General features: G+C 48.2%; 1 protein-coding gene across 1 annotated transcript in view; it reads right to left on the bottom strand.

The window, feature by feature from the left end:
• Nucleotides 1-355: 355 nt before the first annotated feature.
• LOC142303617 (chloride anion exchanger-like) overlaps nt 356-27,931 on the bottom strand; it is a 145,592-nt gene continuing 118,016 nt past the window's right edge. Inside the window, exons 19-21 of the mRNA XM_075345144.1 lie at nt 25,264-25,409; nt 4,735-4,809; nt 356-1,077 (exon numbers count right to left, since the gene is read on the bottom strand). Of these exons, the coding sequence (XP_075201259.1) occupies nt 1,054-1,077; nt 4,735-4,809; nt 25,264-25,409 (245 nt within the window). The 3' untranslated portion in view covers nt 356-1,053. The remainder of the gene's footprint in view (nt 1,078-4,734; nt 4,810-25,263; nt 25,410-27,931) is intronic.

Genomic DNA, 27,931 nt, shown 5'->3' with positions numbered 1-27,931 from the left:
AGACCCCTACTATATCTGATTTAATCCGGATTTATGTCAAGATTTTTCATTGTCAGATTCTGCACTTTATCAACAAAAAAACAAAATTGTGGTATGTTCTTAATGTTGGGAGTATTGCTGTTAGTTGAGGATATCATGGAACCTACCAGTTCTGTTGGTGCCCAGATTTTGTGCCATAAATAAGCATGGAGCTGTTTATGGTGCATTGCCATAAGAGTGAGCCATTAGGAGATAAACTGTAGACATCTACCACAGTGTGCTCTGGTGTTCATGCTGGTACATACTGTCAGCAATGTAAGTCACCATTATGTAATGGGTTTTTTTCTTCAGTACGTTAACCATCATTGGCCCACCATTCAGAGCGGTATATATTTTATTTATGGTCATATTTACTTACATAACATACATTTCAATTGCTTACAGTATTGTTAGTCTATGGGTGCATTAATATAATACATTTAGTTTTCATGTACAATTGCATGTCCATATTCTGCATATACAGATCTTTCTTTGGCTTGTATACGCACTGTAACATGGCTGACCAAATATTAAGAGTTTTTTGGATAGTAAATATGCATAAGACGTGCAGTTTTAATCTGTCCTCTTATTGATATTGCTTTCAGTCTTTTAGGATTATGTTGACATCCTTAATGGTAAAAGAAAGTATCTGTTACATTGCTTGTAGGATTTGTAGCTCAGATTTCCATAGATCTTTATATCCGCACTGTAAAGTTACATTCCTCCATTGGTTTCATGCATTAGCACACTGTGACATCGACATCATTCTCATAAAGTAGAAAACTCTGGAAAACAGTCCTATGATTCCGACTCAGGTTGTAAAATCAGGCATTATGGGATAACATATAAAAATATATAAAATAAGATGAATATTTTATTTTTTTAAATAAAATCTTCTTATAAAAAAGCAAAGCTGCATCATTGACCGTGATATTTGAAGACCTCTACTTGCTTCACATAATTATTATATCCATAAATCATTCAAGTGGCTCCATAACAACATTTTCCGTTGATGTGTTGTATGACTTCATGTGATCACAGCTTAACACCAATGTCCATCTAGAAAGAAAAACATTAAAAACTTCAAATGTCCACCACATAGGCATGAGCTTCTGTTTGGTAGCAAGAGCAAATCTGGATAGAAACATGTCAGATTGAGTATTCTCCCTATGTTTATGTTTGGTTAGGAAAAAAACAGTATCTAAATGTATTCTGTGACCTTCAGACTCCTCACTACCTTAAACGGGTTGTCCACTACTAGGACAACCCCTTCTGATTGCACATGTTTCCACCAGGTGAAGTTACAAATTCTACACTCACCTCCCATGCCAGTTTCCATCCAATAGTGCCACGGCTCGCTTTCCTGAGGCTCATGTGACATTATTATGTCACGAAAACCCTGAGTCCAATCAGTCTCGGCTTCTGTCTCCCCACCTTCGGACACAGGGGGCAATCAACAGGAAGTGAGCGCCATCCACAGAGTTCACTTCCTGTTGATTAACTTATTTGTCCGAAGAGAGGAGACAAAAGCCGGCACGCGGATTGGACGTGGGGCTTGCGTGACATCATAACATCACATGAGCCCCAGGAATGCGAGCCGGCACAGGGGGTGAGTATAGGCTTTTTTATTTTACCTGGGGGAAATATATGGAATCTGAAGTTATTGTCCTAGTAGTGGACAATTCCATTAATTTGTGGAGAGCCAGCTGTCAATCAGCGTGAAGTCGACAGTGATGCCCAGTCAACAGAGCAGTCCGGAAGAGGAAGAGCATCTCTATTGCAGTGAAGTCAATTAAGGCAGCAGAATCATTGCTCGAGCCAGGAGATATCATCTTTCGGCAGAACAGGCAGGTACTTTGCAGCTACCTGCCAGTAATTTTTTAGCCCCATAGGGAAAAAAAAGCTCAGAGCCCCTTTAAGGGGAAGCAGAGATAAACCAATGTTAGAGACATCATTCGCAAGATCAGTAGGGATCTTAAGGGTTTAACTGCAATAACAATGTGTTGGTATCTTCCGAATATCTAGTAGGTGTGATAATAATATTAGTAAATACCTTGAAATAGAAATGTAGTATAGTTCTCACCTCTAGCTATGTGCAGGGCATTACAGTAGGTTAGGAATGCATGGTTATGACCACTAGTAACTGTCACTATATGAGTAGTCATAACTATGGATATGTAAGCTTCAATGCCCTGCACATGAGGTAAGAAACATAGCTAATGAGGAGAACTATACTACATTTCTAATTGGAGATACTTGCTATTATTATTATTGTTATTATACCTACTACATTGGGATATGATCTTGGAAATGACAATACCCTTTTAAATGTGCGTTTAAATGTTAGTTTCCTCTGAGAAATTTATGAATAAATTGACAACTGGGTGTTGTCATGTTCTTTATCAATGGGCTTTGTCCTCACACATTCTTATACTGCTGGAACTGATTGGACAGTGTAAAATTATGTAGGGAAAACCTCCCAACTGGAAACACCCAGCTGTCTATTTAGTCATATATTACTAGCGAAATAACAGAAAAATGAAACAAAACAAAGCATGTTGAGGACCTGTTTTTCGGGCTATTTGCGTCACTTGGAGACCCTGCATGTGCTGTTTATAATGTGTGTTTTAGATCTCTAATAAAATACTTTTGATACTGTTGTAAAAAATACTTCATTGCGTAATCACTCATTTTTCCTGCATGTATGTTTATTGTGTAGTGTACACTCTTTTTTCCCCATCAAATGACAGTAAATGAAAAAGCAATGTACATTTCTACAAAAAGCTATTTTTTTTCACCTCAAAATTATTTAAGAATAATTTAATATTGCTTCTTTAGGCTATATTGACATGTGACACATTTGTTCTGGACGTTTCTGTGACTGTTCCATTCATCTACAGTTGGTACGGAAAGTATTCAGACCCCTTTGATTTTTTCACTCCTTGTTTCATTGCAGCCATTTGGTAAATTCAAAAAAGTTCATTTTTTTCTCATTAATGTACTCTCTGCACCCCATCTTAACAGAAAAAACGGAAATGTAGAAATGTTTGCAAATTTATTAAACAAGAAAAACTGAAATATCCCATAGTCATAAGTATTCAGACACTTTGCTCAGACACTCATATTTCAGTCACATGCTGTCTATTTCCTTGTGATCCTCCTTGAGATGGTTCTGCTCCTTTATTGGAGTCCAGCTGTGTTTAATTAAACTGATAGGACTTGATTTGGAAAGGCACACACCTGCCTATATAAGACCTCACAGCTCAAAGTGCATGTCAAACCAAATGAGAATCATGTGGTCAAAGGAACTGCTCAAGCAGCTCAGAGACAGAATTGTGGCAAGGTACAAATCTGGCCAAGGTTACAAAAGAATTTCTGCAGTACTCAAGGTTTCTAAGAGCACAGTGTCCTCCATAATTCTTAAATGGAAGAAGTTTGTGACCACCAGAACTCTTCCTAGACCTGGCCATCCAGCCAAACTGAGCAATCATGGGAGAAAAGCCTTGGTGAGAGAGGTAAAGAAGAACCCCAAGATCACTGTAGCTCAGCTCCAGAGATGCAGTAGGTTGATGGAGAAAGTTTCACAAAGTCAACTATCACTGCAGCCCTCTACCAGTCGGGCTTTATGGTAGAGTGGAATGACAGAAGGCTCTCCTCAGTGCAGGAAATATGAAAGCCTGCATAGAGCTGGCAAAACCCCTATACTATTACAAATTAAGATTCTTTGGTCTGGGTCTGATGAGATGAAGATACAACTTTTTGGTGATAATTAGAAGTGGTATGTGTGGAGAAAACCAAGCACTGCTCATCACCTGCCCAATACAATCCCAACTGTGAAACATGGTGGTGGCACATCATGCTATGAAGGTGTTTTTCAGCTGCAAGGACAGGACAACTGGTTGCAATTGAAGGAAAGATGTATGCGGTCAAGTAAAGAGATATCCTGGAAAAAACCTCCTCCAGAGTGCTCTGGATCTCAGACTTGGCCGAAGGTTCACCTTCCAACAAGACAAAGACCCTAAGCACACAACTAAAATAACAAAAGAGTTGCTTGAGAACAACTCTGTGACCATTCTTGACTGGCCCAGCCAGAGCCCTGACCTAAACCCAATTGAATATCTCTGGAGAGACCTCTAAATGGCTGTCCACCAATGTTCACCATCCAAGCTGACGAAACTGGAGAGGATCTGCAAGGAAGAATGGCAGAGGATTCCCAAATCCAGGTGTGAAAAACTTGTTGCATCATTCTCAAGAAGACTCGTGGCTGTACTAGCTCAAAAGGGTGTTTCTACTCAATACTGAGCAAAGGGTCTGAATACTTATTACCATGTGATATTTCACTTTTTCTTGTTTGATAAATTTGCAAAAATTTCTACATTTGTTTTTTTCTGCTAAGATGGGGTGCAGAGTGTACATTAATGAGAAAAAAATGAACTTTTTTTGAATTTACCAAGTGACTGCAATGAAACAAAGAGTGAAAATTTTAAAAGGGTCTGAATACTTTCCATACCCACTGTAAATGGCACTTGTAAAAATCCATATTCTTCCACTGAAACAAGCTTCATTTCTGCAGTTATTCCGCCACACGTGGCTATACTTTTAGCAATTCTACTTTGGTGTCCTATAAACATAGACCTTAGGATGTCTGTAGATCAATCTTGCTCTGCCTTTACAAAAACTGAATACATGACCGGTCCTTTAAAGAAATATACTCACAGTGTAGTCATTATTCATCTCTTTGGAGCTATTTAAATTTTCTTTCTCATCAAATTTTGTCTCTTTAACTTCCTCCTAATAAAAATAAATATTAGTTTACAAATTATGTGACATACTAATGAGCAGTGAAAAGTTTAATTGATGCATTAAAATGGCATATAGTTAATATTTTGGAAAAGAGATTTTTAGAAGAGGTATGACACTAGGATAGGGTCCCATCAAAGAAAGGTCACCTTGTCTCGGTTGCTGGCACATAAGAATTGGCCGTTTTTTGCTCTAAATCTAAATCTTTAATTTTTCTAAGTATATATTCTATATAGTATTATGCAGCGTACAGTTCCTATATTCTATGTTTGCATATATGTTGGTGCTTACAGAGTGCACCTTTATTTTTTTTTTGTTTGTTTCCAATAACAATACAAACTGTTCAGCAGAACCATCTCTGCTTAATATTGTCTGCTTCTTTTGTCCTATATTATTTTCTACTGTTAAAAACAAATTAGAAAACTTTTTTTTAAATATATCTTCTGTTTTGATGACTGTAATTCTAAAATGTGAGTAGAGAAGACAAGGGACACAAGGGAGTTTTATTATGTTAAAATAAAAATTTATTATGTTAAAATAAACATTTATTATGTTACAAATGCTCCACTAGGGCATATGGCCATGATAGAAGGAAGCCCCTCACTCAGGACCACCCTGTCTGGTACAGTAGATAGTAATTTAGTATCATGATTACTATAAATTTGCCATATAGCATCCAAAGCTTCTTCCAGAATAATAGTTGTTTCTGAAACTGTGGCAGCAATATCGTAAAGATGAAAGACGCTTTATTTCTGTAAAAATGTTCCAAACTTAAAACAACTTATAAGTAAGCAATACACAAGACTCCAAAAGTGGGGCTCATAGCACAAGATACATGACAAGCAAAGGGATAAGCAACCGCATATGATATGAACCTGTATTAGAATAAAAACAAATATATATATATATATATATATATATATATATATATATACAGTACAGACCAAAAGTTTGGATACACCTTTGCATCTCTAGAACAACTGTTAAGAGGAGACTTTGTGCAGGAGGCCTTCATGGTAAAATAGCTGCTAGGAAACCACTGCTAAGGACAGGCAACAAGCAGAAGAGACTTGTTTGGGCTAAAGAATAAAGAACACAAGGGATGGACATTAGACCAGTGGAAATCTGTGCTTTGGTCTGATGAGTCCAAATTTGAGATCTTTGGATCCAACCACCGTGTCTTTGTAGAAAAGGTGAACAGATGGACTCTACATGTCTGGTTCCCACCGTGAAGCATGGAGAAGGAGGAGGATGGTGTGGGGGTGCTTTGCTGGTGACACTGTTGGGGATTTATTCAAAATTGAAGGCATACTGAACCAGCATGGCTACCACAGCATCTTGCAGCGGCATGCTATTCCATCCGGTTTGCGTTTAGTTGGACCCTCATTTATTTTTCAACAGGACAATGACCCCAAACACACCTCCAGGCTGTGTATGGGCTATTTGACTAAGAAGGAGAGTGATGAGGTGCTACGCCAGATGACCTGGTCTCCACAGTCATCAGACCTGAACCCAATCGAGATGGTTTGGGGTGAGCTGGACCACAGAGTGAAGGCAAAAGGCAACAAGTGCTAAGTATCTCTGGGAACTCCTTCCAGACTGTTGGAAGACCATTTCCGGTGACTACCTCTTGAAGCTCATCAAGAGAATGCCAAGAGTGTGCAAAGTAGTAATCAAAGCAAAAGGTGGCTACTTTGAAGAACCTAGAATATAAGACATATTTTCAGTTGTTTCACATTTTTTTAAGTATTTCATTCCACTTGTTTTAATTCATAGTTTTGATGCCTTCAATGTGAATCTACAATTTTCAGAGTCCTGGAAATAAAGACAACTCTTTGAATGAGAAGGTGTGTCCAAACTTTTGGTCTGTACTGTATATATACAAGACAAAAAAGGGGGACCAGTCGCACACTGTGAAAAAACAAAATAAATTCTAACTAAAAAATATAAATGGAGGTATTTGGAATATTATAATGGCCATTGTAAAGCCCAGAAAAGATGCAATTTAGTGTAGGAACCAGCAAAGGAGGGTGAGGTGAAGGGGCGCTGGGCTAGTAAAATTACAATGGTAATTATAATATTCCAAATACCTCCATTTATATTTTTTAGGTAGAATTTATTTTGTTTTTTCACAGTGTGCGACTGGTCCCCCTTTTTTGTCTTGCATTTATACACATCACCCAGATACGCACCTGTCCACATTGTAAAGGTGCGGCCAGTTCTGTTTGAAGTCAGGTTAGTACCAGCGTGGGAAACCAGCAAGGGAACCCCTGCTTTCATTCTGTTTATGTTCTATTATATATATCTATATATATAATTGCCTTATTCTGTCTGTCCGTCTTGCTCCAAAATGACGTAATTATAGTGACAACCGTCGCATTGGCCACTCGGCTCGGCCAGGCCCCACCCCCCGCACGCATTGGCCGCTCGGCCAGGCCCCCCCTCGCACCCATTGGCCATCCGTCCAGGCCGCGCCCCCTCACGCATTGGACGCTCGGCCTGGCCCCACCCCCCGCACGCATTGGCCGCTCAGTCAGGCCCCATTCCCCGCATGGATTGGCCGCTCGGCCCGGCCCCCTGCATGCATTGGCCGTCCGGCCAGGCCCCGCCCCCCTCACGCATTGGACGCTCGGCCTGGCCCTGCCCCCGCACGCATTCCCCGAACCCACATGGAGCCCCGACTCCCAGGTGACTACTGCACCCCCGTGAGCCCTCACCGGCAACCCAGCCGAGACATACCCTTGCGTTACTGTGATCGTGCCGGAGTCAGCGTACGCTGGTAACCATGGTACACATCGGGTAACTATGGAAACCACTTTGCTTAATTACCCGATTGTGTACCATGGTTACCAGCGTATGCCGCCTCCCTGCCCATTCAGATCGTTAGTCTCCCGCTGTCAAACACGCCGATGCGTGCTGCACAGCAGGAGACTAACAAACAAAAAATGAACCAGCGCTGTCGCTTTGAATAATTACCTGATGTGTATCATGGTTACTAGCTTACCCCGGCTCCCGGCGTCCGCTGGTAACCATGGCACACATCGGGTAACTATGGAAATCGCTTTGCATAGTTACCCGGGCCCCACCCCCGCACACTTTGCCCGCTCGGACACGCCCCACGCACACTGTACCCGCTCGGCCACGCCCAGCGCACGCTGTGTCGGCTCGCCCATGCCCCCCACACACTGTGCCCGCTCGGATATGCCCCTCGCACACTATGCCCACTCAGCCACGCCGCCCACACACTATGCCCGCTCGGCCATGCCCCCCGCACACTGTGCCCGCTCGGCCATGCCCCCCGCACACTGTGCCCGCTCGGACACGCCCCTTGCACACTATGTCCACTCGGCCATGCCCCCCACACACTTTGCCCGCTCGGCCACGCCCCCACACACTTTGTCCGCTCGGCCACGCCCTCCGCACACTTTGACCACTTGGCCATGCCCCCCGCACACATTGGGCACCTATACACCTCCCCCCAGGACTACTCCACCTATTAGACACCTCCCCCCAAGAACTACTCCACCTATTAGACACCTCCCCCAGGACTACTCCTCCTATTAGACTCCTCCCCCAGGACTACTCCTCCTATTAGACTCCTCCTCCCTCAGGACTACTCCTACTATTAGACTCCTCTGCCTCCAGAACTACTTCTATTAGACTCCTCACCCCAGGACTACTCCTTCTATTAGACTCCTCTCCCCAGGACTACTCCTCCTATTAGACTCCTCCCCCCAGGACTACTCCTCCTATTATACTCCTATCCCCCAGGACTCCTCCTCCTATTAGACTCCTCCCCCAGGACTACTCCTCCTATTAGATTCCTCCTCCCCAGGACTACTCCCACTATTAGACTCGTCCCCCTCTAGGACTACTATTAGACTCCTCCCCCCAGGACTACTCCTCCTATTAGACTCCTCCCCCCAGGACTACTACTATTAATAAGCAAAACCGTAAGGAAAAGGACACAGAAACAGCTCTTAGCAGGCTGTATTGACACACCCCACACAATGGGGCTAAAGACTTAAGAAAAAAGGGGCTTAAGGTGCCAAGTAGCGAATAGAGCCCAAATCATATTTCATGCATATAAAAAGTTTTATTGACAACAAGAAATACATAGGGGTCACAAGATAATGTATAAATATCAATAAATATCGTAGGATCAGAGAAAAGGCATCGGTTCCAGATCTCACCTTTCTTCCCCCTTATGAAGCCCTAGCGAGACGTGTAGGGGAGCTTTCATTTACCTCTAAACAACACCTGATGGGTAAGTAGTACTTTATGTGGCTTTTGTGCTCTCCAAACTTTTTTGGAGATATTTATTATCCCTGAAATCAAGCACTTTTGCACTTTATATTAAGACCTTGTGTCTTATGGGATGCACTGTCTTCCACACCTCTTTTTAGATTTAACACACTCAGGTCAGGTACTACAGTAGTAATAACATCTCTACTTACCAACTTGAAAGGCATTTCCTGTGCCTTTTTCTTTCTCCTCACTACTTTTCTCTGATCCTACGTTATTTATTGATATTTATACATTATCTTGTGACCCCTATGAATTTCTTGTTGTCAATAAAACTTTTTATATGCATGAAATATGATTTGGGCTCTATTCATTATTTTACTTGGCACCTTAAGCCCCTTTTTTCTTAAGTCTCTACTCCTACTATTAGACTCCTCTCCCCCCAGGACTACTCCTCCTATTATCCTCCTCTCTCCCCAGGACTACTGCTCCTATTATCCTCCTCTCCCCCCAGGACTACTCCTCCTATTATACTCCTCTCCCCCAGGACTACTCCTTCTATTATACTCTTCTTCCCCCAGGACTACTCCTCCTTTTATCCTCCTCTCCCCCCAGGACTACACCTCCTATTATCCTCCTCTCCCCCCAGGACTCCTCCTATTATCCTCCTCTCTCCCCAGGACTACTCCTCCTATTATCCTCCTCTCCCCCCAGGACTACACCTCCTACTATACTACTCACCTCCAGGACTACTCCTTTTATCCTCCTCTCCCCCCAGGACTACACCTCCTATTATCCTCCTCTCCCCCCAGGACTCCTCCTATTATCCTCCTCTCTCCCCAGAACTACTCCTCCTATTATCCTCCTCTCCCCCCAGGACTACTCCTCCTATTATACTCCTCTCCCCCAGGACTACTCCTTCTATTATACTCTTCTTCCCCCAGGACTACTCCTCCTTTTATCCTCCTCTCCCCCCAGGACTACACCTCCTATTATCCTCCTCTCCCCCCAGGACTCCTCCTATTATCCTCCTCTCTCCCCAGGACTACTCCTCCTATTATCCTCCTCTCCCCCCAGGACTACTCCTCCTATTATACTCCTCTCCCCCAGGACTACTCCTTCTATTATACTCTTCTTCCCCCAGGACTACTCCTCCTTTTATCCTCCTCTCCCCCCAGGACTACACCTCCTATTATCCTCCTCTCCCCCCAGGACTACACCTCCTATTATACTACTCACCTCCAGGACTACTCCTATTATACTCCTCTCCCCCAGAACTACTCCTCCTATTATCCTCCTCTCTCCCCAGGACTACTCCTCCTATTATCCTCCTCTCCCCCCAGGACTACTCCTCCTATTATATTCCTCACCTCCAGGACTACTCCTCCTATTATAGTCCTCTCTCCCCAGGACTACTCCTCCAACACGCACACACACTGCACAAAACATACCTCCCCCCAAAACACACACACCCACACAAACCGCGCAACACACAGCACCACACACACACACAACGCTGCAGACACACAGCGCTTCACAAACAACTCAACACACACAACTCAACACACAAACAACACCACTCTCACACACCCCCACACCCAGACAACACCCAGAACATTTACAGCACCCTACACAAACACTTGGCAACTACACACAGCAACATCTATATATAACAAAAATCATACATTAACTACACAATAAATTCTAGAATACCCGATGCGTTAGAAACGGGCCACCTTCTAGTATATATATATATATATATATATTGTGAGGTAGCGTGGTCGGCTGCGCGGCAGAAGACACGGGATCCAGCCACCAATGGTCACAGCACACGGTTTATTGCACAAACAAAGTCCAAAAACAGCACACAACACGTTCCGGAATGTCCTCCTCCTGGACCAACAAGCCAGGTTCCAGAAATGGCTCACATGTGTTTCTTTGGCAGAAGCTCAGGGAGTTGTGTTCACTCCCTCACACTAGGGGCCCATGCCCATGTTCCTGTTTCCTTTTAACCCTCCTTTCAGCCTGCAGGGAAACAGCATTAACCCTGGAGTGGAGTTGCTTTCTATACATGGAGGGAGCACAACCGGGGCGAGACGTACCGGCCGTCATAGACAACCCCGGTCACAGTCTCACATACCCCCCCCCCTCAGTTCAAGCGTGCGGGGTTGAACTCCCGCCATCAAACACGGGCCGCGGGACAAGGCATCGGCGTTGCCCTGCAACCTACCGGCCCGGTGTTCAACCGTAAACCAGAAGTTCTGTAGAGAAAGGAACCACCGGGTAACCCGGGCATTCCGTTCCTTGGCGGACCTCATCCAGACCAGCGGAGAGTGATCAGTCACCAAGCGAAACTGCCGTCCCAGCAGGTAATAGCGTAGGAACTCAAAGGGCCACTTGATCGCCAGGCACTCCTTCTCCACTACGCTATAATTCCGCTCGGGAGGGGTGAGCTTCCTACTTAAGAAGGTGACGGCGTGTTCCTCCCCCTGAACCACCTGAGACAGCACTGCCCCCAGGCCGACCTCAGAGGCGTCAGTCTGTACTACGAACTCCTTCCGGAAATCAGGGTTGACAAGAACGGGCTGTCCGCACAGGACCCCCTTCAGGGCCCGAAAGGAGTCCTCGGCCTGCGGAGTCCAGCGCACCATGACGGACTTCTTGCCTTTGAGAAGGTCCGTCAAGGGGGGCTGATAGTCCCGCAAAATTTTTTACAAACCTCCTGTAGTACCCCACGATACCCAGGAAGGCCCTGACCTGCTTCGTGGTCAGGGGTCTAGGCCACTTCTGGATCGCCTCAACTTTGTTAATTTGGGGCTTAATCACTTCTTGGCCTATTACGTAGCCCAAGTAGCGGGCTTCCGTGAGCCCCAACGCACATTTCTTGGGATTGGCTGTCAATCCGGCTGTTCGGAGCACGTTCACCACCGCTTGTACCTGTTCCAAGTGGGTCTGCCACTCGGAGCTGTAAATAATGATGTCATCAAGGTACGCTGATGCATACGCCTGGTGGGGTTCCAGCACCAAGTCCATCAACCTCTGGAACGTGGCCGGAGCGCCATGTAACCCAAAAGGCAAGACAACATAGTGGAAGAGACCCTCCGGCGTAACAAAAGCGGTTTTCTCCTTGGCGGACTCCGTCAGTGGCACCTGCCAGTACCCCTTGGTCAGGTCGAGCGTGGTGAAATATCGCGCCTGTCCCAGCCTAGCAATCAGCTCATCCACCCGGGGCATGGGGTAGAGATCGAACTTGGATATTTCGTTCAATCTCCTAAAGTCATTGCAGAACCTTAAGGAGCCATCGGGTTTTGGTATTAGGACAATGGGACTAGCCCATTCACTCCGGGATTTTTCGATGACCCCCAGGCGTAGCATTGTCTTCACTTCCTCTGATATGGCTTGTCTTCGAGCCTCCGGCACCCGGTATGGCTTCAGGCGTACCTTCAGGTGAGACTCGGTGACAATGTCATGTCGTATCAGTCTGGTCCTACCAGGCAGCTCGGAGAAGACATCGGGGTTCTGCTGAACCAGCCGTCTGGCCTCTCGCCTCTGTTGCTTGGTGAGGGCTTCTCCAATCCTTACTTCCGGTTCGTCCTCTCCGGAGGTCGCTGGAGCCAGGTTTGAACGACCCGAAGAGGAGGGAGATGGGGAAAAATCAACCATCAGGCTTTCCCGTTCCTGCCAAGGTTTTAACAGGTTGACATGGTATATTTGTTCAGGTTTCCGCCTACCGGGCTGCAATACCTTATAGTTGACCACCCCGATTCTTTCCTTTATCTCGTAGGGGCCTTGCCACTGAGCCAGGAATTTACTCTCTGCCGTGGGGACCAATACCAACACCCGATCCCCGGGGTTAAAGGTCCGCACGGTGGCTTGTCTATTGTAGCGGCCACTTTGCGCGGCCTGAGCCTCCTGTAAATGCTCCTTCACAATTGGCATGACCGCGCTTAAGCGGTTCTGCATTCCTAAAATGTGTTCAATCACACTTTTATGGGGGGTGGGCTCCTGCTCCCATGTTTCCTTTGCCAGGTCCAACAATCCCCGGGGATGTCGCCCGTATAACAACTGAAAAGGCGAAAACCCCGTGGATTCCTGTGGCACCTCTCGGATGGCAAACATCAAATAGGGAAGCATCATATCCCAGTCTTTCCCGTCTTTGGAAATCACCCTTTTGAGCATGGTTTTTAGGGTTTTATTGAATCGCTCCACTAAACCGTCCGTTTGAGGATGATACACAGACGTACGCAACTGCTTGATCTGGAGTAGCCGGCATAGCTCTTTGGTCACTTTAGACATGAATGGGGTCCCCTGATCTGTAAGGATCTCCTTGGGCAACCCCACCCGGCAGAACACAGCAAACAACTCCCGAGCTATAAGCTTCGCTGCAGTATGTCTGAGAGGTATCGCCTCTGGATACCGGGTGGCATAGTCAACGATCACTAGGATGTGTTGGTGCCCTCGAGCGGACTTTACGAGGGGCCCCACCAGATCCATCCCTATCCGTTCAAAAGGGACTTCTATAATGGGTAACGGTACCAACGGACTGCGAAAGTGGGCCAGGGGTGCGGTAAGCTGACACTCCGGGCAGGTTTTGCAGAACCGTTTTACCTCCCCAAAGACCCCGGGCCAATAGAACCTTTGAATTATTCGCTCCTGCATTTTCTTGACCCCTAGGTGGCCACTCATCAGGTGTTTATGAGCCAAGTCGAGGACCCGCCGGCGATATGGCTGGGGCACCACCAACTGCTCTACCCCCACGCCCCGTATTTCATCTACCCGTTAGAGTAAATCCTGCTTAAGAGCGAAATGGGGGTACCTTACCTGGGCACCGGGCAGCTGTGCCACCCCGTCAACCACTGTCACCCGACTCCGGGCATGTATTAATGTAGGGTCCTGGAGTTGGGCTGTCCCAAACGTATACGGGGACGCCTCCAACTCCGGGATGGGCTCGGCCATCTCAGCCTCTCCTGCCAATACCTCTAGGGCTGACCTATCGGGTTCACATTCTGTCCCTATCATGGGGACCCCTACGGCAGGCGTCCCGGATTCGGGATTGTCGGGCTCAGGTCCCGGACTGTCCAATACCTGAGGGGACTTAGGAGGCCCCTTCCATAGAGTCCAAAAATACGGCAGATCCCTTCCTAGGATCACGTCATAGGGAAGAGTGTTCATAAGTCCCACCTCATGTTGCACCTGACCGCAGGGTGCTGTGATGGTGACAACCCCCGTGGGATAGTCTCGGCGGTCCCCATGTATGCAAACCACCCCCACTGTACGTCCTGTGGCCTTTACTTCAGCCATTAGGGTTGATCGCACAAGGGTCACTAAGCTTCCGGAATCCAACAAGCCTGTAACCGGACATCCATTCACCTGTATTTGGCACAAGTGGGGCTCAGTCTCCGGGGAGACAAGGTCCGTGGTACACACCGCCTGAGCGTACATTGAACCCCGCCGGGTAACCCCACAATCCATGGGCTCCGTGGTGAGTGGACACTGGGCTTCCATATGTCCCACCCGCTGGCACCGCCAACATCTAATAGGGAAGGAAACCCCCTTGACGAGTTGTCGTTTAGGGTACATAGCCTTCCGGACCTCAGGGACGGCGGGCGCGGCCTCAGACGGGACGGTAGCGGACTCCCGCACCGGTGTCAGCGGTGGGTCCTTGGCCCGAGGCTTGGAGGGGCCGGACCGACGGGCGGCACGCAAAGTCTCAGTGTCCCGTATCAAGTCCTGCGTAGCCACGTGCCGCTCCACCAGGCACACTAATTGGTCCAGGGTACTTGGGTCGCCCTGTCCTACCCACCATTGAATGGTGACGGGTAAAGTGCGCACAAAGCGATCAACCACTACCCTCTCCACCATTTGCGCAGGGCTCAGAGTGTCAGGCTGCAACCACTTCTTTACCAGATGCAACAAGTCATAGGCCTGGGAGCGTACGGGTTTGACTTCCTCATAGAACCACTGATTTACCTGCTGAGCCCGTACATAGGTATTCACCCCCAACCGAGCAAGTATTTCGGCTTTCAGGGTCTCATATTCTATGGCGTCCTCGATACAGAGGTCCAGGTACGCTTTTTTGGGCTCCCCCGTCAGATAGGGCGACAATACCTCAGCGCACTGGGGGGTCGGCAGCTTCTCCCGCTTGGCCACCCGCTCAAACACCGCCAGGAACGCTTCCACATCATCCCCCGGGGTCATCTTTTGCAACGCTTGTCTCACCGCTTTCCGGACGCTGCCGTCGTCACCCGGTCCCGGGGTTGTTGCTGCCGGTCCGGCACGGATCGACTTGGCCAGGAGAACCATCTGTTCTTGGTGCCTTTGTTCCTGCAATTGCAAGGAGTGCTGGTGCTGTTGCTGCTGACGATCCAACGACCGGAGCAGGTGTGCATTGGTCTGTTGTTGCTGTGCACTAGCCTGAGCCAGCTGCTTTAGTATGTCCTCCATGGCGTCGCCGGGTTTGGGCTGTAGTATAGCCGCTCGAATCCAGGACATGCGCTACTGGGTCACCGGGCTGGCATGCCCACGTTCTCCACCATCTGTGAGGTAGCGTGGTTGACTGCGCGGCAGAAGACACAGGATCCAGGCACCAATGGTCACAGCACACGGTTTATTGCACAAACAAAGTCCAAAAACAGCACACAACACGTTCCGGAATGTCCTCCTCCTGGACCAACAAGCCAGGTTCCAGAAATGGCTCACATGTGTTTCTTTGGCAGAAACTCAGGGAGTTGTGTTCACTCCCTCACACTAGGGGCCCACGCCCATGTTCCTGTTTCCTTTTAACCCTTCTTTCAGCCTGCAGGGAAACAGCATTAACCCTGGAGTGGAGTTGCTTTCTATACATGGAGGGAGCACAACCGGGGCGAGACGTACCGGCCGTCATAGACAACCCCGGTCACAGTCTCACAATATACATATATATATATATATATATATATATATATATATATATATATATATATATATATATATATATATATATATATAGTCAGGGCCAGAAATATTTGGACAATGACACAAGTTTTGTTATTTTAGCTGTTTACAAAAACATGTTCAGAAATACAATTATATATATAATATGGGTTGAAAGTGCACACTCCCAGCTGCAATATGAGAGTTTTCACATCCAAATCGGAGAAAGGGGTTAGGAATCATAGCTCTGTAATGCATAGCCTCCTCTTTTTCAAGGGACCAAAAGTAATTGGACAAGGGACTCTAAGGGCTGCAATTAACTCTGAAGGTGTCTCCCTCGTTAACCTGTAATCAATGAAGTAGTTAAAAGGTCTGGGGATGATTACAGGTGTGTGGTTTTGCATTTGGAAGCCACCAGGTCAGACCATGTGACCAGACAACATGCGGTCTAAGGAACTCTCAATTGAGGTGAAGCAGAACATCCTGAGGCTGAAAAAAAAGAAAAAATCCATCAGAGAGATAGCAGACATGCTTGGAGTAGCAAAATCAACAGTCGGGTACATTCTGAGAAAAAAGGAATTGACTGGTGAGCTTGGGAACTCAAAAAGGCCTGGGCGTCCACGGATGACAGCAGTGGTGGATGATCGCCGCATACTTTCTTTGGTGAAGAAGAACCCGTTCACAACATCAACTGAAGTCCAGAACACTCTCAGTGAAGTAGGTGTATCTGTCTCTAAGTCAACAGTAAAGAGAAGACTCCATGAAAGTAAATACAAAGGGTTCACATCTAGATGCAAACCATTCATCAATTCCAAAAATAGACAGGCCAGAGTTAAATTTGCTGAAAAACACCTCATGAAGCCAGCTCAGTTCTGGAAAAGTATTCTATGGACAGATGAGACAAAGATCAACCTGTACCAAAATGATGGGAAGAAAAAAGTTTGGAGAAGAAAGGGAACGGCACATGATCCAAGGCACACCACATCCTCTGTAAAACATGGTGGAGGCAACGTGATGGCATGGGCATGCATGGCTTTCAATGGCACTGGGTCACTTGTGTTTATTGATGACATAACAGCAGACAAGAGTAGCCGGATGAATTCTGAAGTGTACCGGGATATACTTTCAGCCCAGATTCAGCCAAATACCGCAAAGTTGATCGGACGGCGCTTCATAGTACAGATGGACAATGACCCCAAGCATACAGCCAAAGCTACCCAGGAGTTCATGAGTGCAAAAAAGTGGAACATTCTGCAATGGCCAAGTCAATCACCAGATCTTAACCCAATTGAGCATGCATTTCACTTGCTCAAATCCAGACTTAAGACGGAAAGACCCACAAACAAGCAAGACCTGAAGGCTGCGGCTGTAAAGGCCTGGCAAAGCATTAAGAAGGAGGAAACCCAGCGTTTGGTGATGTCCATGGGTTCCAGACTTAAGGCAGTGATTGCCTCCAAAGGATTCGCAACAAAATATTGAAAATAAAAATAGTTTGTTTGGGTTTGGTTTATTTGTTCAATTACTTTTGACCTCCTAAAATGTGGAGTGTTTGTAAAGAAATGTGTACAATTCCTACAATTTCTATCAGATATTTCTTTGTCGCTCCATTGGGAGACCCAGACAATTGGGTTGTATAGCTATGCCTCCGGAGGCCACACAAAGCATTACACTAAAAGTGTAAAGCCCCTCCCCTTCTGCCTATACACCCCCCGTGCTCACGGGCTCCTCAGTTTCATTGCTTTGTGCGAAGGAGGCAGACATCCACGCATAGCTCCACAGCTTAGTCAGCAGCAGCTGCTGACTATGTCGGATGGAAGAAAAGAGGGCCCATAACAGGGCCCCCGGCATGCTCCCTTCTCACCCCACTCTTGTAGGGGGTGTTGTTAAGGTTGAGGTATCCATTGCGGGTACGGAGGCTGGAGCCCACATGCTGTTTTCCTTCCCCATCCCCTTTAGGACTCTGGGTGAAGTGGGATCCTAATCGGTCTCCAGGCACTGAGGCCGTGCTCCATCCACAGCCCATGGGGATTCTGCTGGACAAGGAGCCGAGTATCGTCAGGGACAAGGCCCTGCTACTTTGAGGTACTCTGTGTCCCCGTGGGGACCGCGCATGGAGCGCTGGTGCCATACACATTACAGCACTGCTGGGTGTGTTAGTGCGCCGGGCATGGAGCACTTGTGCCAGACACTTTCCAGCTCTGCTGGGTGTGTTAGTGCGCCGGACATGGAGCGTTTGTGCCAGACACTTCCAGCTCTGCTGGGTGTGTTAGTGCGCCGGACATTGAGTCCTTGTGCCAGACACTTTCCAGTTCTGCTGGGTGTATTAGTGCGCCGGACATGGAGTGTTAGTGCCAGACACTTTCCAGCACTGCTGGGTGTGTTAGTGCGCCGGGCATGGAGCGCTTGGGCCAGACACTTTCCAGCACGGCTGGGTGTGTTAGTGCGCCGGACATTAGTGCCAGACACTTTCCGGCACTGCTGGAGGTGTTAGCGCCGGGGGACCACCGCGCGGCCGTGCTTATTGCCGGCCGCGCTTATAACTTTAGTCCCCGGCTTCTGCGGCCTAGTGTCGTTCTTTCCCGCCCACAGGCCTGCCAGTCAGGGGAGGGGCGGGACGCTGCACGGATCGTCAGAGGAGGGCTGGAGCATACATTAGTATCCTCCGCCCTCCTCAATCAGTACAGTGGGGCACTGGATTCCCGCACTTTTCTTGGGCACGCCCACAGTCTCCTCCTCCCCACAGAACGCCGGCAGCCATTCCTGTCGGCGATTCAGACGCTGGAGAGGAGAGACAACACAGGGAGACCCAGGCAGGGAATCTGGTGACCACACAACCGCTCTGAGCGGTCGGTAAGCAGCACCTGTGGTGCTGGCCCCACTGAGTACCGAAGTGTATATATATATATAGGCTTATAGGCTATACATTGCACTGTACGGTCGCTCTGCTTGATTTTTGGCTATATACCCTCCTGGTTGTTCTCAGAGGAGACAACATGTCATCTGCAAAAAGCAAGGGTGCCAAAGCACAGGCGTACTTTGCAACCTGTACCTCATGTACAGCTGTACTACCGGCAGTGCAATGCTCGGCCCCTGTGGCGCTTACTCAGCCGGAGCCTCTGCTGCAGGTGGCCCAGGTGGATCCACCTGCTAACACTGTCCAGGTGACAGGGACGGAGTTTGCAGCCTTTGCTGACAAACTGTCTGAGACTATGGATAAATGGTCTGCTAAAATACTGGAAGCATTGCAGTCCAGACCGGTGATTCAGGCCCCAGACACTGTCCAATCCTTGACCCCAGGTCCTCCTCAATTGGAACAGCAATGTGCCCCGGGGGTAACCCACAGGTCCCAGGGTGAGGCTTCTGACACGGACCGCAGTCCCCGGCCGCCCAAGCGGGGTCGCTGGGAAATTCCCTCCACTTCATCACACTGTTCAGGGTCCCAGCAGGGGGACTCTCTGGAGGATGAAGCGGAGGTATCAGATCAGGATTCTGATCCTGAAGCCGCTCTCAACCTAGATACACCTGAAGGTGACGCAGTAGTGAATGACCTTATAGCGACCATCAATCAGGTGTTGGATATTTCTCCCCCAGCTCCTCCAATTGAGGAGTCTGCTTCTCAGGAGAAATTCCGTTTCAGGTTCCCAAAGCGTACATTAAATATGTTTCTGGATCACTCTGACTTCAGAGAGGCAATCCAGAAAAACCGAGACTGTCCAGACAAGCGTTTTTCCAAGCGCCTTAAGGACACACGTTATCCCTTCCCCCCCGAGGTTGTCAAGGGCTGGACTCAGTGTCCTAAGGTGGATCCTCCAATCTCCAGACTGGCGGCTAGATCCATAGTTGCAGTGGAAGACGGGGCTTCACTCAAAGATGCCACTGACAGACAGATGGAACTATGGTTGAAATCCATCTATGAAGCTATAGGAGCGTCTTTTGCACCAGCATTTGCAGCCGTATGGGCACTCCAAGCTATCTCAGCTTGTCAGGCGCAGATTAATGCTGTAACACGTACATCTGCCCCGCAAGTGGTGTCCTTCCCCAATCAGGCGTCGGCGTTTGCGTCCTACGCCATTAATGCTATCCTGGACTCTGCGAGCCGTACGGCGGTGGCATCCGCCAACTCGGTGGTACTCCGCAGGGCCATGTGGCTACGTGAATGGAAGGCAGACTCTGCTTCCAAAAAGTTCTTAACCGGTTTGCCATTGGCTGGCGACCGCTTGTTTCGTGAGCGATTGGATGAAATCATTAAACAATCTAAGGGAAAGGATTCATCCTTACCCCAGTCCAAACCAAACAGACCTCAACCACGGAAGGTACAATCGAGGTTTCGGTCCTTTCGGTCCGCGGGCAGATCTCAATTTTCCTCGTCCAAAAGGCCTCAGAAAGATCAGAGGAACTCCGATGCATGGCGGTCTAAGTCACGTCCTAAAAAGACCGCCGGAGGAACCGCTCCTAAAGCGGCCTCCTCATGACTTTCGGCCCCCTCGAACCGTATCCTCGGTCGGTGGCAGGCTCTCCCGCTTTTGCGACACCTGGCTGCCACAAGTAAAAGACCGATGGGTGAGAGACATTCTATCTCACGGTTACAGGATAGAGTTCAACTCTCGTCCTCCGACTCGTTTCTTCAGAACATCTCCACCCCCCGACAGAGCCGAGGCTCTTATGCAGGCGGTGGGCACTCTGAAGGCGGAAGGAGTGGTGATCCCGGTTCCTCTTCAGCAACGGGGTCACGGTTTTTACTCCAACTTGTTCGTGGTGCCAAAAAAGGACGGATCCTTCCGTCCCGTTCTGGACCTAAAGCTGCTCAACAAGCATGTGAAAACCAGGTGGTTCCGGATGGAATCGCTTCGCTCCGTCATCGCCTCCATGTCCCAAGGAGATTTCCTGGCATCAATAGACATCAAAGATGCTTATCTCCACGTACCGATTGCGCCAGAGCATCAGCGCTTCCTGCGCTTCGCCATAGGGGACGAACACCTTCAGTTCGTGGCACTACCTTTTGGCCTGGCAACAGCCCCACGGGTCTTCACCAAGGTCATGGCAACAGTGGTGGCAATTCTACACTCTCAGGGACACTCGGTGATCCCTTACTTAGACGATCTACTTGTCAAGGCACCCTCTCAAGGGGCATGCCAACACAGCCTGGACATTGCTCTGGAAACTCTCCAGAGTTTCGGGTGGATCATCAATTTTCCAAAGTCAAATCTGACACCGGCCCAATCACTGACATATCTTGGCATGGAGTTTCATACTCTCTCAGCGATAGTGAAGCTTCCGCTGAACAAACAGCGTTCACTACAGACAGGGGTGCAATCTCTCCTTCATGGTCAGTCACACCCCCTGAGGCGCCTCATGCACTTCCTAGGGAAGATGGTGGCAGAAATGGAGGCAGTTCCTTTTGCGCAGTTTCATCTGCGCCCACTTCAATGGGACATTCTCCGCAAATGGGACAGGAAGCCGACGTCCCTCGACAGGAACGTCTCCCTTTCTCGGGCAGCCAAAGCTTCCCTTCAGTGGTGGCTTCTTCCCACTTCTCTGTCGAAGGGAAAATCCTTCCTGCCCCCATCCTGGGCTGTGGTCACGACGGACGCGAGCCTGTCAGGGTGGGGAGCGGTTTTTCTCCACCACAGGGCTCAGGGGACTTGGACTCAGACAGAGTCCTCCCTTCAGATCAATGTTCTGGAGATAAGGGCAGTATATCTTGCCCTAAAGGCGTTCCAGCCGTGGCTGGAAGGCAAACAGATCCGAATTCAGTCGGACAACTCCACAGCGGTGGCATACATCAACCACCAAGGCGGGACACGCAGTCGGCAAGCCTTCCAGGAAGTTCGGCGGATTCTGCTGTGGGTGGAAGCCACAGCCTCCACCATATCCGCAGTTCACATCCCAGGCGTGGAAAACTGGGAAGCAGACTTTCTCAGTCGCCAGGGCATGGACGCAGGGGAATGGTCCCTTCACCCGGACGTGTTTCAGGAGATCTGTTGCCGCTGGGGCAGGCCGGACGTCGACCTAATGGCGTCCCGGCACAACAACAAGGTCCCGACGTTCATGGCACGGTCTCAAGATCACAGAGCTCTGGCGGCAGACGCCTTAGTTCAGGATTGGTCGCAGTTTCAACTCCCTTATGTGTTTCCTCCTCTGGCACTGTTGCCCAGAGTGTTACGCAAGATCAGGGCCGTCTGCCATCGCGCCATCCTCGTCGCTCCAGACTGGCCGAGGAGGTCGTGGTACCCGGATCTGTGGCATCTCACGGTCGGCCAACCGTGGGCACTCCCAGACCGACCAGACTTGCTGTCTCAAGGGCCGTTTTTCCATCTGAATTCTGCGGCCCTGAACCTGACTGTGTGGCCATTGAGTCCAGGATCCTAGCGTCTTCAGGATTATCTCAAGAGGTCATTGCCACCATGAGACAGGCTAGGAAACCAACGTCCGCCAAGATCTACCACAGGACGTGGAAAATATTCCTGTCGTGGTGCTCTGCTCAGGGTGTTTCTCCCTGGCCGTTTACCTTGCCCACTTTTCTGTCCTTCCTTCAATCCGGATTAGAAAAGGGTTTGTCACTGGGCTCTCTTAAGGGACAAGTCTCCGCGCTCTCTGTCTTTTTTCAGAAGCGCCTAGCCAGACTTCCACAGGTACTCACGTTCCTGCAGGGGGTTTGTCACATCGTCCCTCCTTACAAGCGTCCCTTAGAACCCTGGGATCTGAACAGGGTGCTGATGGTTCTTCAGAAACCACCGTTCGAGCCAATGAGAGATATTTCTCTCTCACGCCTTTCGCAGAAGGTGGTCTTCCTAGTGGCAGTCACATCACTTCGGAGAGTGTCTGAGCTAGCAGCGCTGTCATGCAAAGCCCCCTTCCTGGTGTTTCACCAGGACAAGGTGGTTCTGCATCCGGTTCCGGAATTTCTCCCTAAGGTGGTATCCCCCTTTCATCTCAATCAGGATATCTCCTTACCCTCTTTTTGTCCTCATCCAGTTCACCAATGTGAAAAGGATTTGCACTTGTTAGATCTGGTGAGAGCACTCAGAATCTACATTTCTCGTACGGCGCCCCTGCGCCGCTCGGATGCACTCTTTGTCCTTGTCGCTGGCCAGCGTAAAGGGACACAAGCTTCAAAATCAACCCTGGCTCGGTGGATCAAGGAACCAATTCTCGAGGCTTATCGTTCCTCCGGGCTTCCGGTTCCCTCAGGGCTGAAGGCCCATTCTACCAGGGCCGTGGGAGCGTCCTGGGCTTTGCGGCACCAGGCTACGGCTCAGCAGGTGTGTCAGGCGGCTACCTGGTTGAGCCTGCACACTTTCACGAAACACTATCAGGTGCATACCTATGCTTCGGCAGATGCCAGCCTAGGTAGGCGAGTCCTTCAGGCGGCGGTTGCCCACCTGTAGGACGGAGCCGGTTGCGGCTCTATTCTGAGGTGTTATTTACCCACCCAGGGACTGCTTTTGGACGTCCCAATTGTCTGGGTCTCCCAATGGAGCGACAAAGAAGAAGGGAATTTTGTTTACTTACCGTAAATTCCTTTTCTTCTAGCTCCAATTGGGAGACCCAGCACCCGCCCCTGTTTTTTGTGTACACATGTTGTTCATGTTGAATGGTTTCAGTTCTCCGATATTCCTTCGGATTGAATTTACTTTAAACCAATTATAATATTTTTCCTCCTTCCTGCTTTTGCACCAAAACTGAGGAGCCCGTGAGCACGGGGGGTGTATAGGCAGAAGGGGAGGGGCTTTACACTTTTAGTGTAATGCTTTGTGTGGCCTCCGGAGGCATAGCTATACAACCCAATTGTCTGGGTCTCCCAATTGGAGCTAGAAGAAAAGGAATTTACGGTAAGTAAACAAAATTCCCTTCTTTTGTTCAAACCTTCAAATTAAACGTTACAATCTGCACTTGAATTCTGTTGTAGAGGTTTCATTTCAAATCCAATGTGGTGGCATGCAGAGCCCAACTGGCGAAAATTGTGTCACTGTCCAAATATTTCTGGACCTAACTGTATATACATATATATAGAATAACACATAAAAATGTCACTGATGGAACACCCCAAGGGGCGGATGGTAATAAATGGGAACACCTAACAGATACCCTACATAAATATGGCCAATATACAATAAGCCGATGACAAAAAACAAAATCCTACGTGCAAAATATTTTTTCAAAAATTGTATATAGCTGAGACATATGGTAATTGATAATGCCAAAATAAGATATATCTGCAACTGAATATGCTTAAGTCAGAAAGGATACCAGTGTGTCCAAGTATATCCTATTCACATAATATGACAGCTGATCAATGAGGTTGTGGTGTGTCGTACTCCAGCTGATCAGACATTGATGGCCTAACCTTTTAAAAGTAGTGGACAACCTCTTTAACCCTAGAACACGCAACCATAGAAATCTACCATAGAAAACAAGTAACCTAGTAGGCCTGCGAGGCCTCAGGTATGCGTTCTAGGGTCAAGAAAAGAGTGAACAGCCTTATGCTGGGGATTTTTTTTTTAAAATAACCCTTATTCACAAAATTAGTCAGAAGTATTCCTAATGCCCTCTCTGAAAAAGCAAACTTTCTAGCAACAGTCGTGTCTGAACTTACAGTTTGTGGGATCCCAACACTGCCACTTCCATTACTATGCAATTTCCAAATGATAACATTATTAGTGGTTTCCACTTAGTAACCGTTAAAACTGTGGCAGTGCTGAGTTAATGCAAAGAGCAAGATCCAACAATAACAAGTGAGATCTCGCGCCCTCACAGCTAATAAGGCAAAACCTGGAAATCTGGATTTGACTTTGGTTACAAAGTCGAATCCTTTAGGGGAGCATTAGGGATACTTCTAGACTCTTGGTAGTAAGTAAAATCACCAGTTAAAGGCAACCCACTAATTTTCTGTAATATAATAATTGCAACCCAAGGCTTGCCATAGGTGCTCTTTAAGCTGCATTGATAAACTCTGGTCGCTACGGGCAACAAAACAACTTTATCCATAAGATAAGTGAAATTTGGTTCAGATGAGTAATAGTATGCTGCAAATGTTACCACAGTTTTGGGGTGAAGTTGTTGTCTGTATTTTGCATAGTTAAAATATGATGTAAAAAAAATATTTCTCACCTGTAAAAATTGCAGGACCAGTAAAAGCACTGCAGAAACTGCACTAAGACATGTACAGCTTCCGTGTGCCCTAGTATTCTCAGATTATTGTAATGAAATATATGGTATATTTACATCCTTACATCACATAGATTTGCATTAACTGACATTATGTAACTGCACGAATAAAGTAGTTACCTGAGCCGCTTTCAGCTCTGCAAAGCTATCCAGATTCTTTTTTTCTAGCACATGTAAGACTGCATCATGGATGGTCAGGAATATTATTGAGGTTGTAATACTATCATCAAAAAATCCACATCTTACAAGTTTTTCTAAAACATTACCTGAAAAGAGAAATAGTACAAGATTATTTATCAAATATTTTTATTAGTCAATTTTTTTAGGATCATTCAAAGCCAAAAATGCAACAGTTTTATGCAAACCGTTCTCAAAAATTGGCATTTTGGGTCAGTTCCCCAGCGTTTGGGCCATTCCACTGGTGGGGATTAAATCACACAATTTTAGGCTTTTAAACATCGGCAGCCATGGTATTAAGTCCCAGGGTTTTCAATAGTATGTCAAGTTTTGTTAAAGTTCTCTTCACCCAGTTAAAACTGTGGATTGGGTGGAGCTGGGATATTCCATCTGTTGACTTGCATAAGGTCTTCACATGTCTTGACTTTGCCCCCTAAGCCTCAAACTTCATGTGGAAACTTTCTGAACTTATTTTACCTAATCTAATCAGTATGAATCCAGCTAAAAAAAAATATTGCATATTCTATCAGTGCTTGAGAATAATTATTGGAATTATAATGATGATAACCTGTTAATATAGTGCAGCATGAATTACCAAATTGTGTTAACTTTGTAGAGCAGAGACCTACTGTACTTGTGTCAAAACATAGGCTCACAGACTTAAGGCCACGTCACACTAAGCAACATCGCTAGCAATATCGCTGCTGATGGACAACTTTTGTGACGTAACAGCGATGTTGCTAGTGATGTTGCTTAGTGTGACATCCAGCAACAACCTGGCCCCTGCTGTGAGGTCGCTGGTTGTTACTGAATGGCCTGGGCCATTTTTTAGTTGTTGCTCTCCCGCTGTGAAGCACACATCGCTGTGTGTGACAGCGACAGAGCAACAACTAAATGTGCAGTGAGCAGGGAGCCGGCTTCTGCGGACGCTGGTTACCACGGTAAACAGCGGGTAACCAAGAAGCCCTGTCCTTGGTTACCCGATATTTACCTTCGTTACCAGCGTCCGCCGCTCTCACTCTGTCAGTGCCGGCTCCTGCTCCCTGCACGTGTAGCTGGAGCACACATCGGGTAATTAACCCGATGTGTACTGTGGCTAGGAGAGCGGGGAGTCAGCGCTAAGCAGTGTGCGCGGCTCCCTGCTCTCTGCACATGTAGCTGCAGTACACATCGGGTAATTAACCCGATGTGTACTGTGGCTAGGAGAGCAGAGAGCCAGCGCTAAGCGGTGTGCGCTGGTAACCAAGGTAAATATCGCTGCCAGCGCTGCTGGCTGGGGGCTGGTCACTTGCTGGTGAGATCTGCCTGTTTGGCAGCTCACCAGCAACCCGTGTAGTGACGCTCCAGCGATCCCTGCCAGGTCAGGTTGCTGGTGGGATCTCTGGAGCGTCGCTTAGTGTGACATCTCAAAAGCGACCTCCTAGCAACTTACCAGCGATCACTATCAGGTTGTATTGTTGTTGGGATCGCTGGTAAGTTGTTTAGTGTGATGGTACCTGTCAAGCACCCCGGGTCCCGACGTCGTTCCTCACTCACGGCTCCGGTCCCCGGGTCCCCTGCCTCCAGCCACACGTCCTCCTCGGCACCGCTCCCTGCTCTGGCCTCCGGCACCCGGGCGTCGCGCATGTGCATTAGGGCACGCGCGTGGTCACTGACCTCCTCTTAAAGGCCCTGCACTCCCTAACAGGATATTGCATCAGTCAGGGTCAGGTATATTAGGAGCTTCCTGTCTGGAGGGCGTCGCCTGTTCGTCGAGTTCTGCAAGCTAGAAGTCCAGGTCCCTTGTGCCTTACTCGTACTAAAACTTTGTCTCTTCTGTAGAGCCTGCTCTGCCTCCGTAACCAGTCCCTGAATCCAGTATTGCCAAGAGGTTCTCCGTTGTCCGTCGGCAGGGAATCCAACCACCGTTTCGGCAACCTGTGCCTTTCTGGTATCTCCGACTTCACCCAGCTGCCTTCCCATCACACCCAGCTAACCCGGATCCCCCTGAGCTTCCTAACCGGCACCCATACTGGACTCCCGTAATTGTCTCCAAGGACTCTGTGGCTCCAAAGACTCCGTTTTACCCTTTCCCTGTGGGACGCTACCCCGGTTCCGCTAGTACTCCGGCTACCGTGTACCTAGGCCCTCTGGTGGGGTGACTGGACAGTCCCTGTATAGGGGTTAGCTCCAGGTTGCTTCACTGGGGGAGTCCGGTACACGGCCCAGAGGATCCACCATCACTCGGACCTAACAGAACGAACAGGCCATGGATCCCGCTGAAGCACTAGCATCCCAACTGGCCGGATTGCAGCAGGAGCTGGTACGTCAGCGAGAGACCCAATCCCGTATGTTGGCCTTCATGACGTCAGTGGACACCCGCCTGAACACACTGCAATCCACAGCCACGTCCCTGTCCACTTCCGCCACATCCACGGCTCCCGTAGGGACATCTTCTGCGACCTCGGAACTGAGACTAGCCTCTCCGCCTCGGTATGCCGGGGACCCCAAGAACTGCCGTGGGTTCTTGAACCAGTGCTCCCTGCACTTCAAACTGCTCCCACATCTCTTCGCTTCCGACCAAGCTAAGGTAGCCTTCGTCATGTCTCATCTGGAGGGTGAAGCACTGGCA

Source organism: Anomaloglossus baeobatrachus, chromosome 4 (assembly GCF_048569485.1).
Source record: "Anomaloglossus baeobatrachus isolate aAnoBae1 chromosome 4, aAnoBae1.hap1, whole genome shotgun sequence".
Classification (NCBI taxonomy): domain Eukaryota; kingdom Metazoa; phylum Chordata; class Amphibia; order Anura; family Aromobatidae; genus Anomaloglossus; species Anomaloglossus baeobatrachus.
This window is presented reverse-complemented; position numbering and strand designations above follow the sequence as displayed.